Here is a 17,581-nt window from a genome sequence, read left to right as displayed (position 1 = left end):
TACAAGAAAATCTTCACAAAAACCAAGGCATTTATTTGTAACTTAACTTCAGTTACCCAGAATTGTCATAAACTGATCTGACCTTGAAACATTTTTTTTAGAGTTTCCCTAACATCCTGCAAAGATTCTCGCTGGTTACTGTCTTCACTGCACAAGACAGTCCATGAACAAATGGTTTGGTACAGATAATTTTAATATCATGTGTCTTCCATCACAATGCAATGTTTAGAGCTGAAAGCATTAAACTATAATGACAAATATGTTTATGTTTTACTTGGAAAGTGATGAAAAGAGCTTTTGTTATTTTTTTCTTTATTACAGTTTTCTTTTTAGCTATATTCACAACTGTGTAACAAAAGACATAAACAATAATTTTTGTTTGCCTGGTTCCTTTTCATTATGTCAAAGGAATTTTATTTTTTTCTATTAATAAGGAACAATGTCCTGAATCTTCTTCATATGCCTAGCATTGTTCCAGGTACTCTCATGAGTGTAGGGGGAGGGGCATTTATAAACTTAATCAAGTCACTGACAATAGCTCCCTACAATTAAGGGTTTTCCATAGACTCTCAGGTAATCCAAAAATATCTGCCCCTCACCCTTTTGGGTCAGAGATAAGTAGCCACTTCGACTTGGCCAGAAAGAGGAAAAAGCAGCTCAGTCCAGTGTATCCGAGAACAGGTTCCAAAAGAGCTGAGGCAAGAGAAGAGGCAGAAAGGGAAGCTCAAGCCCCACTTTATGTGACCTTGAAAGACACTCTAAGGCTTCAGACTTTGCTCTACATTAAAGGAGAGACTGAATAAAAGGAGTTTAGTTCAGAGATAGAACTCGGAGACGGTAATTCTGGGAACTCAGGAAGAGCAGTTTGGGAGCTGTGGAAGTTATGCAAGTGGGAGAGGGGCTCCTCCAAGACACTGGCAATAAAGGGGAAAGAATGTACAGTATTTGGAGGAGGGATCAACATTTCTTGACTGACAAGATTTCAGGGACAAGGAAGTCGAGAACATATGGATCTTGAAATTTTGGGCATGCGGTACTGATGATGTCATGTAGGTAGAAAAAGTCATGGCTCCTGTCTGGGAGATTGGGGGGTGTGGGGAGAGAAGAAGGGGTGGCGGGGCAGAGAGAGAAGAATCAAGACAGTGAGTTCTGTTTTGTTTAGGACACGATGAAATTAATTCCCCTATAACACACTGGGATAAAGAAGTATCATATACACTTAAAGGCCACAAATACTAATTTATCACATACTACACATGATGTGCTATTTTGAGGAGCCAGGGACACAACATTATTAAGAGACACAGTCCCTGTTGTCCAGCGCTCACCACTAAGACAACTTCATAACATTCCACAAACTAACTCATTTCAAGAATAATTACAGATCTTGGGTGAAAGAAAACACCTACATTTGATGACTGAGAGTGAGCACCACTGAACTTTCTTCCAGCGACTGCAGATAAGCCAGTGATTGACTCTTTTAACCAGCTCTGCTAAATGGTCAGGGTCAGACTTCATAATCTGATCAAATTCTGCAAACTAGGAAATAAAATGATTAATTTCAATAGCAAAAGATAAATGTGTTTAAAGATACTGAGATACAAAATAACTAGAACTTAAACCCAAAATCTTATCTTTCTGGAAATGGTCATAAGCCATTACATAAGTTATGTTTCAGTGGGATACACAGCAAACCCAAATACACTTGGCTGTATTTTGCTGCCCTTCCTTCCTTCCAGTTCTTGATGGTACGGGGTGTTACTCGCTGCTAGTTAGCAGATTCAATAATAAAAATAGGAAAAAATTTTAAATGATAATTACAGATTATTTACAAAAAGGTTTTTCTTATTGAGAAAAGAATGTAAAAAGGGCTAATATATCGCTGAATTGGCTCATCCACATTCTCAGGTATCTGTATATAGCTCCTGACAAATGAAGGTCATCTATGTAATATCCAGTACCACCAAAACTATTCTGTCTCCTCCAACACCCATCCCTATTTCGGTCAGAGATAAGAAATTGTTACTAAGAGACAACACAAAATAGTTAGGTTATTAATTAGTAAAATGCATCATTTCCACAATTCATCACCTAATTACATAATAATTTCTATCCTTTACCAAATATCCCACTACAATATATTGAGGCTGTCACATACCTATCAATATAATGGCTTCTTATAATCAAAATTAAGTTAGAGCTAACATAATGAGATTAAAGATCTGTGAAAATCTGCCTTAGGCTTTCAACATATCCTTCTGACTGACTAATTTTTCTGAAGGCGAACAAGACCAAGTGCCTTCTCTATCAGGCTATTAATTCTAAAATATTACTATTATAGACCTGAAATAAGAGAAACGCTGAGTTTATGATAAATATGTATGATTACAGCTAAGCCAACTATGAATATTTATATATTTGTATTCTTTTTTTTCTCTTACAGTAAATTTTCTGCAGTGAAAATATTCACAGGGAAGTACATATACTGGTAATGCATTACATAGATTTTATCTCATGCCCAAAAATGTGAAATCAGATTTATTATGATTAATGTAGCCTTTAAGGCAATACACATATTCGTTAATGATTCTGCTAAGTCAATACATGTATTTGTGTATTGTGTAAGTCAAATACACATATTTATTAATGATTCTGCTAAGTAGAGTTGGCTATTACACAGTAAAATTGTGTTTAAAATTATGAGGATGCAATTCAATCGATATTAAATAAGAGAAATGGTGAAAATATTATAAACAGATTGTGAATAGCATTTAGGTATTTCTGTGTTATGTATATTTAGTTATGCAATATTCTTAACTCAGTCTTAAAACCTAGTATAAGAACCTGTAAATACTAAAACTATGGGATAGCCTAAGAAAATCATGTACTTACACAGTCGGTCATTCTAGGGTTTGAGAGAAGTCAGCACAAACACCAGTCCAAGTTCCTATATCTTATAAATCCATCATGCTCTAATAGAACTTGTTTTTACAATGCAGACTCAAAATTTTTAATTAAGAGTGACTTAGTATGTTTTAGAAAAGCTTTCAACTTGTTTAAAACAGAAGTATTTTCAGGTTAATCCTTATTTAAGCAAAAAATCCAATTAAACAATGCTCTGATTCCAATACTTCCAAAGCTGAAGTAAACTCTAAAACTCATACAGAGTACTACCCATTGTAAACTTCTTACATATTCATATATGCATGCTGTTAGTGATCATATAATTTATGAATAATACAAATCACTGAACACTTAAAAATATTCACTGACCCAATTTATTCATCTTCTTCATGTTAAAGTTTAAAATAAAAATTATCATACTAAGTGAAATAAATCAGACAGAAAAAGTTGAGAACCGTATGATTTCACTCATATGTGGGATATAAAACTGAAAGCAACAATGAACAAGACAAGCAAAAACTCACAGACACAGACAACAGTTTAGTGGTTACAAGAGAGTAAGGGGAGCAGGGAATGGTGAAAGGGGTAAAGGGGGTCAAACATATGGTGATGGAAGGAGAACTGACTCTGGGTGGTGAACACACAATGCAATATACAAATGATGTAGTATAGAATTGTACCCTTGAAACATATGTAATTTTACTAACCAACGTCACCCCAATCAATTTAATAAAAATTTATAAATACATATATATAAGTATATATTTACCTTGCCAGGTCTAAAAAATACTTTTGTTAACCCAAACTTGTAGTCAATTTCATTTAAGCCCAAAGCTTTAAAAAGAGCCTGAAAAATAAAAAGCAAAAAGTTAAATGCCAACTAGTAATTACTAAAAAAGATAATTTTATAGCTAAGAAATTTCAGTTTAGGTGGTAGTTGTACCTTACAAAACAGTCTTGGATCTAATCTTGCAAGTTTATCTGGCATATACTTTTTATACATGTTGTAGAGTTCATGAAATGAAGCTCGTGACGGGAACCCACCCTGCATCAAGTCCAAAACAGACACCATACCTAGATTCATAAACAAACACAGATTATTGCCAATCACTGTACAGAAGTCCAAAAACACCTTGCAAACGATCGATTTCACAAATTAATGTTAGAAAGGAGCAATTTACAGGAATTATCAGCAATGAAATATTACATAGCAAGTATCATATTTGTACCCAATATGTCCCAACTTACTCACCATCTAAAACTAATGTAGCAAATTTCATCTAAAACCAGCCTGACTAACCCTTTTCTAAAGACAAACTACTGCTCTCTAGAAAGCTCAAATCTAGTTTCTGTCTTTTTTTTCTGCTAGAAACCCCAATGTCACAATCACCGTATATATAAATAAAAGGTGTGCAGTAGGCCATTTCCAAGTCCAAAGGTTAATTTTAGAACAAAATTCCTCACAGAGTCTCCAAGAAGTAGTCAAACACATTCCCAAGTTCTTACCAGTGCTAAAGTAAAGCAAATGGAAAAGAAAGGAGCGTTCACAAACTCACTACAAAGATCCCCTTTCACTCGCCTCTCAGAGAAAACTAGACTATCAGGGTAAAGCGTTTATAGGATAAACATCTATTTTCAGTGAAACTTTAGTAGGTGGTTAATTTGAGTCTTGAGTCAATGTGAGCTTTTCATGTTGGTAAAAGCATAAAATAGTCAGGGAAAAAGGTGCAACAACTACAGATAACTCCAAAAACTTTTGCTTTTTTTAAAAAAAACCAAAAAACCCTGGATTTCAGTCTCTGGGACTATTCAAATCTATGAAGAAAATAAGATTATTCAACAAAAAGTGTTAGAACAAATGGTTTGCCATTTAGAAAACAAAAATAACATTGTATCCTTACCTTACATTCCTTATACCAAAATAAATTTTTGCTAGTCAAAAATTTAAATTAACAAAATGAAACTACAAAATAAAAAGAAGAGTAACCTCACAGGAAATATAGCCTTTCTAGGCAGTCAGATTGAATTTTAACCTATCTTATTGGCAAAGGTGTAAAACACCAATAGTATACAGGGTTGATGACAGCACAGGAAAACACACACACACATTCTTACTGGGAGAGTAAACCAGGGCAAGAATTTTGAATGGCAATTTGGAAATACGCGTATTTATCCCTTTGACTCAGTAGTCTCTATTTCTAAGAGTCTATCCTACAATTTGTCACATATGAGGGTAAAGATATATACAGAGAATGTCCCACATGTCCACTGGAGTCACTGTTTGTAACAGGAAAAAAAAACAACCCAGAAATAACCTAAGTATCAATTAATTATGTTACAACCATATGACAGAATATGATGTATTAACTAAAAAGAACTTTAACCAGTATAAAAAAGAGCTTTAACCAGTATAAAAAAACATATTCAAGACATGGAGTTTAGTGGTCACCCCCGAGAAATGAGATTTCTTTTTATGTATATTTCTTTGTAATTTTTTCATTTTTTTGTTATATTGACCATATGTAACTATTGTAATTTTAATACTAATTAATGAAATACATGCAAGCAATTGTTCCTGTGGAAAGAGATCCAGAACTAGATTTAGTTCTCAGCTCTGCTTGAAGAAATAAAAGTAAGACTTGTTTGGTATTGTCACACGTTTTGCCCATTTATATCAAATAAACAAGTACCCTTGGAAATGTACACATCTGAGTCCCAGGCTTGCCCTGTCACTGCAGACAACACATGAACTGGCTCAAAGAAGTTCATTAGGACTTTCATGGAGCTTTAACAAATTATCAAGCCTACGGTTGCTTTCTCAGCACTCGAAGGTCATTTACTCAAAAGATCTTTTGACGCTTAAAAAAACAAAAATCCCTAAACCAAGTGCTCTTTCTCCTACAAATTCCCATGACCTGGACCTTCCACTGGGAATTTGGTGAGGGGTTTCTTGGGGCAGTCCTGGGTGGTTATACTCAGAACCCCTCTTTGATACCAGACAGGTAGCACAGTCCCCAAGCTACAGAGGAAGATCCACCTGCCTTCTCTCACCGACCGTCCCCCACGTTGCCCTGGTGGTGGCTGATCAGCAGCCGGTCATTTTAGTAAACAATGTCCTAAACTAATTAATTCTTAAATTGGAAATAATAATAGAAAAGCAACGCAGAATTCAAATCTTACATGTCTTTATCTTAGAAAGCTTCATAAAGATTTTTGTTTCTACCTGTTATTAGTATTTTGGGCTTTTTCTTATTACCTAGCCACATGACTAGAACCAATTCTATACCATTTTACTATGAGTAGTACTTAAAAAAAAATGAAAATATTATGAATCAGTGTCACCTATTAAACTGCCAACATATCCCAGTATGTTGAAAATACACTGCTTACTGAAAGAGGAATCCTAGCCAGGAGCATCAGTAAGCCCATACTCTGCTAATCTCATAGTATAAACAGCAAAATCTAAACCTGTTTGACTTGCCCGGACACTAGATGCTCACTTAGAAAATAAATGATTTATCATATCAGGCTAAGCAAATCCCAGAGAAATTTACACGAGAAAAAAAGTCAAACTCCAAGTAAAACAGTCTAAAGAAATACTACGAAAATACACCTACTGTTTGTAGGAATACTGCGGACATGAATTATTTAACTTTCCAGTATTTGTTAAATTAGTCACAAATAAATCTTCATATTTGCTAGACTATGCATTCCATTCAGCAAATATTTACTGAGTCTCGTTTATGCCTTGCACTGGCAGGAGGCAAGGATATATGTGCACGCCAAATCAGACACAGGTTCTGCCCTCAAGGGGTTTATAGGGTGGAGGAAGGAAAAATGAAATAATGATATAAATACATATAAAATTTAGGACTGTGAAATGAAGGCACTCGGCACCTGTAACTCAGGCCTCCTTCCTAAGGAGGGATATACAGATAGGCTTTCATAAGGAAATGACAAGCTGAATGGGAAAGATGCAGACAAAGGAACCAGAGGAAGCAGCATGAGCACAGACCCTGTGCCAGGAGGAAATACGGGGTATTTAAGGAACTAACACAAAGGCCTGTGTGGCTGTAGTGCAGAGAGAAAGAAGTGGAAGGAGATGAAGCGAGGGACCCATGGGTCAGACAATATGGGGCCTCATAAGCTACTAGAATTTTGCTCTTTAATAATAATCAGAAACCATTATAGCATTTTTAGCAGTAAAAAGACATGATCAGACTTGAGTTGTAATGCAGTAATTCTGGAAGTGTGTGAAGAATAGATTGAGCAGATGCAAGGAGAACACTTAGGAAGCAACAGCAAAAAGCCAGGTGAAAGATGACGACAGCCTGGATTAGGAAGTACTAATACTCACTAAGAGGAAATATATCTAAATGAGTAGATTTTAAATATTCTCAGCATAAAAAATAAATGGCAATTATGTGACCCGATGGGAGCATTAGCTAATGCTATGGAAGTAATCATTGTGCAATATATAAGTGTATCAAATCAACACATTGTACACCTTGAACTTATACAATTTTATATGTCAATTATACTTCAATAAATCGGGGGTGGGGATACACAGTTTAGCAGGTCACATCAAAAGGACTTGGGGAGACGTAGAGAATGTATAGCTATGTTGTCTAACATGGCAGCAACCAGCCACATGCTCTGCAGGTGCACTAGTCATAAGTGACTATTTAAATTTTAAAAACTTAAAATTAAATAAAATTTAAAATTCAATACCGACGTCATACTAGCCACATTTCAAGTGCTCAAACAGCCACAAGTATCTAGTAGCTACCATATTTGACAACACAGATATAGAATATTTCCATCACTGTGGAAAGTTACGTTGGACAAAAGTGAAAATAGGAAAATAGGCCTAACCCAAAGCTTGAAAACGTCTAATAAATAAGATCCAGGTAGAAGTGATGACCCTGCAGAGGAGTCATAAAAGACCAGTGAATTCAAAACAAAAGCAAGGACATATGTGGTTTCAGGACGTGTAAGAGGGTTGGTCAGAGTCAATGCTTCTGTAAAATCCACTAAGGACTGCAAAAAGAACATCTGACTTAGGATCAAGGAAATCACTAGCGACTCCATCAATTATTTTGTTGGACTGGTCAAGGTGGAAGCTGAATTCTCTGGGGTTAAAGAGTGAGTGGAAGACATGAAACTTGAGAAAGCAAGAACAGAGTATTCTTGGACAGAAAAGGAAAAACTAGAGAACAAAACATGATTCAAAGTAGTGTTTTGGGTTTCTTTGCATAAATACCTAGAAGTGGGATTACTGGGTCCTTCATTGTCTCTTGTTATAGCCTTGTTTTAAAGTCTGTTTTGTCTGGTATAAGTATTGCTACCCCAATTTTTCGTTGTTGTTTCAATTTTCATGAAATATATTTTTCCATCACTTTACTTTCTGTCTGTGTGTCTTTCAATCTGAAGTGAGTTTTTTGTAGGCAGCATATGTAAGGGTCTTGTTTTCTTATCCATTCAGCCACCCTACACCTTTTGGAGTATTTAATCCTCCTACATTTAAAGTAATTGTTGATAGACACGTAGTTACTGCCATTTTATTATTCATATTTTTTATCTTTTTATTCTTCGTCTTAAACAAGTCCCAAAACACTACTTTGAAGGGACATGTGCACCCACATGTTCACTGCAGCATTGTTTATAAGAGCCAAGATGTGAGGCAGCCTGCGTGTCCACTGATGGATAAAGAGAAGGTGGCTCATATATACAATGGAATATTGCTCAGCCATGGAAGGTAATGGTTCTTGCCATCTGTAACAACATGGATGGACCTAGAAGGTATTGTGCTGAGTGGAGTAAGTCAGAGACAAATACCACATGATTTCACTTACATGTGAAATCATATAAGATTCTACATATAAAGAACAAAATAAACAAACAAAAAAGAAACAAACTCATAGATACAGAGAACATTTGGAGGGTTGCCAGATGGGAAGGACGTTGGGGAATAGGTAAAAAGGGGGAAGGGGATGAAGAAGAACAAATAGGTAGTTATAAAATAGTCATGGGGATGTAAAGTTCAGCAAAAGGATTATAGTCAATAATATTGTAATAACTATGTACAGTGTCAGATGGGTACTAGATTTATCAGGGGGATCACCTGGTAAGTTATATAAATGTCTAATCAATATGTTATACACTTTAATATAATATCGTATGTCAATTGTAACTGAAAAATAAAAAAAATATATTAAATAAATTAAAGAAAATGTCCTAAATTTAGATTACAGCAATGGCTGCACAACTCTGTAAATATAATAAAAGCCAGTGAATTGTATACTTTCAACAGTTGAACTTTGTGGTATATGAATTGTATCTCAATATAGCTGTTTTTAAGAAAGGGAGAAAAAAGTGAGGCAAGAGATAGGGAGGTAGCTAGAAACGAATGTGGGTCAGAGGGAATTAAGACAAGGTTTTAGCATGTTTAAATGGTAATCGAGAGATCCATCTCAAAGAAATGATTCAATGTATATAGTCAATATTGGAGGAGGAAGCAGGAAGGGATGGATCCAAAAGAACTATAGACTTAACTAGGAAAAGAGGCACTTTCTTAACAGAAGGGGAGGCTATGCAGGTAGTAGAAGTGTTTGGTAGCAGACAGGTGAAGCATTCAGTATTTTTGTTAAGAGGTGAGCAGAGGCTTAGAGATTTGAGGAGAGCAGGATGGGTGTGACTGGTCTCCGTGGAGAAACAGAATATGCTGACCAGGGAAACCTGGCAGTGCGGGTTTGAGAGCCCTTTAAAGGTTAGTGATCGTAAATTTATAATGTGCCAATCTGTCTTGCCTACCTTATCTGTGCAGATGAGGAGAAAGGATAGAATTAAATTCATCAACAGCCAAAGTTTTATGAGAGGGGTCAAGGGTCAATCCAGATTGGGGGGGACCTGAGGTTTTTACAACTGGAGGGAAGACTGTTTAAGAAAAAGGTACAAACAATTATTAGGTTGGTGCAAAAGTGATTGCGGTTTAAAGGGTTAAAAATAACTGCAATTACTTTCCCACCAACCTAATACAAATTACAAAAGAATACAAAATCAGGTGCAGGGCTTTGGAAGGAGCCCATTTAAATGAGGGACTCAGAAGCTTAAGTGACCTTAGCTTTATAATAAATCCACCTCTGAGAGGAGCAAAATAAGGAGTCAGAGAGGCAAAAGAGTTTAAGGAAGTGTCACAAGCCTGAGATGGATTAAAAGGAGAGGAGAAAACTGATGCCTTGGGAATTAGTAGGGGTAGTTCAACTAGAGATGGAGGATGGCCATCAAGGAAAGAAGAAACAGGCTGGTGTCTACGGCTTCTGTGACTGAGCAAGGTTAGCATGTGACGGGTGAGAGGTAGGTAGTGCTAGTTTAACCAAATGCACAGAAGTTCCACAGAAGCCAAACACCTTGTGTTGTTTTCTTTTCTTACAAGTGATGGCGTGGGAGGCAATGACACCAAAACCTACCTCCTGACCCGCTTATGTGGGGAATGAAAAATCAAGTGCTATTTGTTCTGAGAAGGTTATAGGAAAGCAACCCACTTAGGGGAAATCTGTAGTTGAAGAGTTTTTATAAATTTTACTTCCACAATGTCAAATAGTTTTATATCACAATAAACGTTACCCCAATACTGCTCAAACAGTTTGCCAGTCCTGCCTTTCTTACAATTAAAGGAAATATAAGATAAAAATCTTATTGCATTTAAAACTAGTCAACATAATTGTGAATTATTTGAAAACATTGGACATATTAAACTGTATTTGGGCTTAGACTCCTGACACACACTGATATAAATTATAAAAATATGGAATTACCTGAACACTGAAGTTGAGACAAAATTTGAGCACCTTCAAAGTCATGGCTTGTCATCTTTAAGTTAGGTTTTATACAACGAATAAAGCTTGCTCCCTAGGAGAATAAAGGTACTTTTAAAGACAATACATATCGCATTCATATTTTTCTATTTCTATGAATACCAGCAAATGAAATTCTTTTAAAATGATAACTAAGGTAATAAATGTTGAATCACTATGTTGCACTCCTGAAACAAATATAATATTGTATGCCAACTATACTTTAATAAAATATTTTCAATTTCAAAATAAATGATCACTAAGAAACTTGTAACTTTATTAGCATACCTTAATAATTTAAAGCTTGGAAAAAATTCTGCATTATATACTAATATTAGAAAAATACTACATTTTAGATTTGAGTGCCAAAAATTATGTTATTGTAAAAAGCAAAGAGTTTCATTGTGAAACATTTTTAACATATTTAAACAATACATTTCACAGGCTGACATACACGTGATGTTAGTCTATATTTAAGTGTATTTGTATGCTATGTTTCTGTGATAGGAAAATTGCCCTATGACAAGAGGAGTAAATAAAATTAGGCCTCTTAAAATTTAGGCCAAAGTATATAAAAAAAAAAAATCAATCTTTTTCTTCTTCTTCAAAAATACCGAGTACGTCCTTCAGCTGCACCATGGCACATTTTAAAGTTTTGTTTGTTAAGCAATATTTTTAAAATCTTAAAGGCTTCCTTTTGGAATCAGTTATCAGATTATGTTGAATGAGGCAGAAAGAATACTGGTATGTACAAATGAAACTCTTGGGTACTGAAGCTAATATACTAGACATCCAAGTAACTGTTTCTCTTCAAAGCAGTTATACCTTGCAAAACGTAACAGTTATTTCAACAATGATGCTCATTACAAATACTTTTGGAACACTTTTTAGAAATGCCTTCTTTTTATAAATCACAAAAGTAATCTCATTACTTTACAGTAGCACTATATTTGGGTGATAAAATAAAACTCTCCTAGGAAATATTGCCTCTAGAATAGGGCATAGAATATTATGTCCATTTTTTCCGTATCAACATTGTCATGTTGGAGAATACTACTACAGTAATAAAATTAAAATGAATTATATGCATTATCTTTAATCCTAAAAAAATTATTTTCCTTCTCCATAATAACTAATTATTTTCACTCTCCTCAAACTACAGGATAACCTTAATTTAATAACATTCAGATAATTCTATATATTTATACAATAATTTGACTTCACATATACAGAGGTACCCAAAAAATGTATGCACATTTTAAGAAATGAAAAACACTGTATTAAAGTTACACAGACAGTAACCACTTTGAGCACCTCTCGTAATTGCAGAAGTTCAAATGTGACTTGTATTCATCTTTTGTTATCGGTATATTTTGAGTATTACAATTTTAACACAGTTTTCCTTTCTTAAAATGTGTATACATTTTTTTGGCACCCTCTGTATATTTGACCTTTTTTTCAGAACAAACCTAACCAAAATGACAACCATTTCACAAACCAATTTTTTTAATGAAGGAATTTAAAGTGAATTTCTAATCATACTAGGTTTATTATGTTTATTTGAATAAATACTAATAATAGTTTAAGAGGTCCATTAAAACACTGTTTTTTTAAGTGTACTCACAGTACTTCGAAGTTTATCCAGAAGCAAATTTAACTGTGTCTGTAAAACAAATGAAATCACTTTATTTTTTCAAAAAGCAAAAATACACAATGTTGTAAGTTAAAATTAGCTCTCTGTCATTAGAGTATAGTATCGAGCAATAATATGAACACATAACACATCATAATTTAACAACTTCTGGTACACAAACTCTTCAACAGACAATAACATGCAAAATGTATGGTTAATATAAAGCCAAGGACAATAATCTATTTTACTTACACAGAATTTGTATGATTAAAAGACTGAAAATTAGCAATACTAAAAAAACATACATGCACACTTGCAGGTGGGATGAATGAGGAACAAGTGTACAGGCAACAAAGAAAGTACGTAAAAACGCTGGGGATGCATTCAATTAGAGATCAACATATCCTGAATATGTGGCAAGCTGGTGCAGTTTGTGTCAGACTCCATTAAGAATGAGTAAATGTACTAACAATTGTCACCTCAATAAATTAAAAAAAAAAGAATGAGTAAATGAATATAATCAATAATAAGGTAATAACTACACACAGTGCCAGGTGGATACTAGACTATTCAGAGTTATCACTTCTTAAATTATACAAATGTCTAACCACTATGCTGTACACCTGAAATTAATATAATACTGAACGTCCACTGTAATTGAAAAATTAAAAAGAGAAGGAAATTGTAAAGGGGGATAAGAGATTCAAACTGCCAGGTATAAAAGTAATAAGTCTTGGGGATGTAAAATACAGCATAGGGAATGTAGTCAATAATACTGTGATAGCTTGGTACAGTGTCAGATGGTTACTGGACTTATCATGGTGATCACTTCTTTCGGTATATAAATGTTTCATAACTATGGGGTATAGCTGAAATTAAAATAATATTGTATGTTAGCTATATTTTAATAAAAATCTTTAAAAATTTTTTTAAATGAAGATATGCTTAAAATATATGGTATATATTAGGATTGTTTTATATAACACTTAGCATAAATGAAATTGTCCTCATGAGCTGTAGAAACCCTTCTTACTATTTTAAAATATTTCGCATCTCAACTATTTTTAAAAGCTTGGATAGTTTTCTCCAAAAAAAAAAAAATTGACAATGAACACTAGAAGTTTCTATGCTTTCCTGCTTTTAATATTAAGTGGTTATAATTTACTAATTTAGTACATCAAATTCATATATTTGTTTTACTTCTCTGCAAAGTAAATTATGTAAAATTATTATATCAGTTTTATACTAAGATGCTTATTATACTGCTTTACGAAAGATAAATATTTATTTCTTAAATTAACATATTGGATCAATCATAGCAACATTTAATAATAATAAAAGGTATACTTTACTGAATGCTTTCTATGAGTCAGCACTGTTCAAAGCTTTTCATGGGCATTATCATGTTTAAACCACACAACAATTCTAATTAAGAATCTATTATTAGTCTCATTTTACAGGTGAAAGCACTGAAGCCCAGAGAGATAAATTGCCCAAATTCATGAAGCTAGTCATGGCACAGCCAAGAGTTCAACATAGGCCTAGCTTAACACCTAGTTCATTCTCTTACCCATGATACTACAGTATACTTCAGACATCACAGGCTTAAGATATAATCAATCTGTAATGAAAAGCAAGTACCATGTTTCCCCGAAAATAAGACCTAGCCGGACAATCAGCTCTAATGCTTCTTTAGGAGCAAAAATTAATATAAGACCCGGTCTTACGTTATATTATATAAGACCGAGTCTTATATTAAGTTTTGCTCCAAAAGAAGCATTAGAGCTGATTGTCTGGCTAGGCCTTATTTTCAGGGAAAAATGGTATGAGAGCCACTAATTTAGAAAGAAAACAACTGTCACCAAGTCCATGCCCCTTAATCCATAGACTAAGAACAGTATTGTCCAAAAAAAATGGTAATAGAGGTAAATCAGAAGAGTAGAAGCAGTAAAAATAAACTAATAGCATCTGAAAAAAGAGGGAACAATGTCAAATATCAAACAGCAGCAATCAAAGACCATAAGGGTAAACAGCCTTACGCAACTCAGGTTTTATTTGTATTTTATTTTTATTTTAAAGTAGACAAATATTCATATATATAATCACAGAATGAGATTTCCATCAAAATGGATTCATTTTACTAAAATACTAACAGTGAGTTAGGTTTCAATAACATGAAAATGTCACTTTTCGGTGGTTCTCAGAGATGTTAGATAACTGAAGTATTCCTGTAAATGTTAGCCTGTTTTCTTGCCTCACATGACTTGAATTTAATAAGCTATTCTATTATATTTAAAATTAAGAATTACTATTAATAGTTCATTTCAAAGAATTTCATAGAAAAGATTTGAAATTTTACTATTAATGTCACTCAGAGCTTTCAGCAGTTTAATGCGTCAAACACACCTCAGTGTGTATAGCAATTTTAAGGCATTTCAAGTCTCAACATAAAAGAATAACCCAAAAAGTTCTAAGAATGTTTTGTTTTTATTTACATTATATAAAATTTCAAGTATAATATTACAAGCAATACTACTACTATATTTCTACCATTACAGTAGGAAAATACTTAATGAATGATATCTATTTCATTATTCTGTTAATATGTCTATTCAGGAATTTAAGAATATCCTAATAAGAGAATAAATATTGCTCAAGAGAATCAGAAACTCGTAATTAATGAATATAACTTATAACAAAGTTAAAAACTTTTTATTCAGTAACCTGAAAATATATTATAAATATAATTATGTTTAAGCTTTTTAAAAATTAGCTTTATAAACGTGATTTTATCAAGTTAGTTATTTAGAGCCCATTCCAATCCATAAGGAATTTCAGGCGGCTTACACTGCTAGAGAGTATCACAGTATGCTGATACTTAAATATTACTTCTAATTACATCATTTTTTAAATATTTAAAGTAGGTACACATCATGAAAAATATACGTAGAGCTTTCTTGTAAATACAATACTTTATGGAACTGTGTAAGAGAGAAATTAATTCTATTTCTTTGTTCTATTTGCTACAATTTTTTATTCATTAAACTTGTGACACAAAGTTTTAAAATTCTTTTTCTATGCTAAATACTCAACAATTAGAACCAATTAATATTGTTCCATTTCTAAGACACATCATGTGACACTTTCTTGTCAGACCTCAAAGAATAAATTCCTGATTCAAAAGTAATAAATAAAATGTTCTTTTGTCAAGTGAAATGTTAAATAAGCAATGTGAAGGGTTTGCCACACAGTTTTTTAAAGCTTTAGTCAAATTTTAGCATAATATGCACATCCATAATGCACTGTGAGAGAAAACGCTGAAAATGAATTGCAAACTGAATCATTAGCTTGAGACAGGCTCTTTTGAACATGGCAGCCACTCTATAAATAGGAGTGCGTGAAGGTGATCATTTACCTGAAGCCCCTGGCTGTGCCTGCTTTTCCTCTCAACTCAACTAGTCCTCTCTAGCCATCCTGAGCTGGACTACTCCAGCTACAACAAAACTGCTGAATGAGGAAGGAAACAGAAAACACGTGGGAGAGAGAAGGTTTGAAGGTCAGTCAGACAGTAAGCAGAAGCAAGAATATTAGAAGAAGCAATCAGATAGTTAAGCACCAAGAAAGAACATATTCATAAAATTACGAGAATTTCTGTATGTCCAATTACTACACCTATTTTATTTTTTGCATACAAATATCAACAATGCAGGGGCTGCTCTTGAACTTCACTCCTGGAATTTCTGACAGTGTCTACATTATCCACTGTAGAATATAAAAAACAATTTATTTTAAATGCAGTAAAAAAATTTAAAAATGCAAGTAACATATTTAACACAAATACCTTAAACTTGTTGCCCACACTGATGAAGCTAAGTTTTCCTGCTTTTTGTTTAGTATCTTTGTTGTTATTTGTGGATGATTCAAATAATTCCCGTATAAACTTATCCCTGGATTCACATATTAAGGATTCAAGAGACATATGTAAAGCATCATTATTTTTTTCCACAAACTGGGTCTGAAAAACAAAGCAAACAGGAATCAGTCCATCGTGTGATACTTTCCCTTAGTGCAGAACTGTCCCACAGAACTTGATGGGATGATAGAAATGTTCTGTATCTGCACTGTCCAATCCAGTCACCACCAGCCATTGTGGACACTGAGCACATAAAGTGGGGCCAATATACTGAGGAAATAAATTTGAAATTTTACTTAATTTAAACAGCCAGATGTGATTAGAGGTTACACATTGTACAGTGCAGCTTCAACATCAAATGGTTCTCCTGGTAAAAGTTACTCACTGTTTCATAGCACACTGCCCCTGCGAAATGACGGACAATGAAGCCTTCATCGTCTCTGATGTTCCTATGAACTGCCAGCTTAGATTTTCTGGGAATCTGAAAAACAATACATAGATCAGCTATTAAATTATCAAGAATATACCACATAATTTCCTTCAGAAAACATTTGGGATGTGAAATACTTAAAATTATAAAGGAAATTTTCAAACTTTATGCAATTATACTGTTTTGTAAACATCTAGGAAGACTTAAAATACCAGTGGAATTCAGCAAATATTTGGTTGTCATCTCTTAGGAAAAAAAAGACCCAAAAAAAACATAACAAAAAAAAACACCCCACTATTTAGAAGCACATACAAAACACAGTGGATATTTTATAAAGTTACCAGCCTACGTCTAAAGTAGTGGTTCTTGACCTTGGCTGCTGAGTTAGAATCACCTAGAGAATGTTTAAACCTCCCAAAGCCTACACCATTTACATCAGAGGATTCCTATGTAGGTGCAGCCAAGGTTGAGAAGCATTGTTCTAAAGAAACACCTGCTATTCAGCACAGGAACTCTCCCACGGTTTTAAACCATACATCCTAACATGTTTACACAATGAGCCTGAATCTATAGGGTTGTACTATCTAATTATAATTTCTCATATTTGTATCATATTTAAAAGGTTCCAAACTGCTTTCCCATAAAAGATCACATCTGACTCTCAAAATAACCTAAGGTTAAGAAAGACAAACTTATTTAATAATAGAAAAACTAACTTCAGAACGTTACCAGGATTTGTCTGTGTCTTAAACTTGTTTCCCACACTGATGAAGCTAAGTTTTCTGTGTGAGAGAGCTAGCAGACCACAACGCCCAGTCTCTGTATGAGGCACCATACCAGCAGGA

The 17,581-nt window shown here is 33.9% G+C and overlaps 1 protein-coding gene across 1 annotated transcript in view; it reads right to left on the bottom strand.

Annotated features, from left to right (window-relative positions):
* Positions 1-17,581, bottom strand: part of MYO6 (myosin VI) — an 82,404-nt gene that overhangs the window by 22,598 nt on the left and 42,225 nt on the right. The window contains 7 exon segments of the mRNA XM_033095751.1: positions 1,410-1,539; positions 3,674-3,751; positions 3,848-3,978; positions 10,722-10,815; positions 12,385-12,423; positions 16,235-16,408; positions 16,692-16,787. Coding sequence (XP_032951642.1) covers positions 1,410-1,539; positions 3,674-3,751; positions 3,848-3,978; positions 10,722-10,815; positions 12,385-12,423; positions 16,235-16,408; positions 16,692-16,787 — 742 coding nt within the window.

Source organism: Rhinolophus ferrumequinum, chromosome 3 (assembly GCF_004115265.2).
Source record: "Rhinolophus ferrumequinum isolate MPI-CBG mRhiFer1 chromosome 3, mRhiFer1_v1.p, whole genome shotgun sequence".
Lineage (NCBI taxonomy): Eukaryota > Metazoa > Chordata > Mammalia > Chiroptera > Rhinolophidae > Rhinolophus > Rhinolophus ferrumequinum.
Note: the sequence above shows the minus strand (reverse complement) of the source record. Positions and strands in the feature narration are given on the sequence as shown.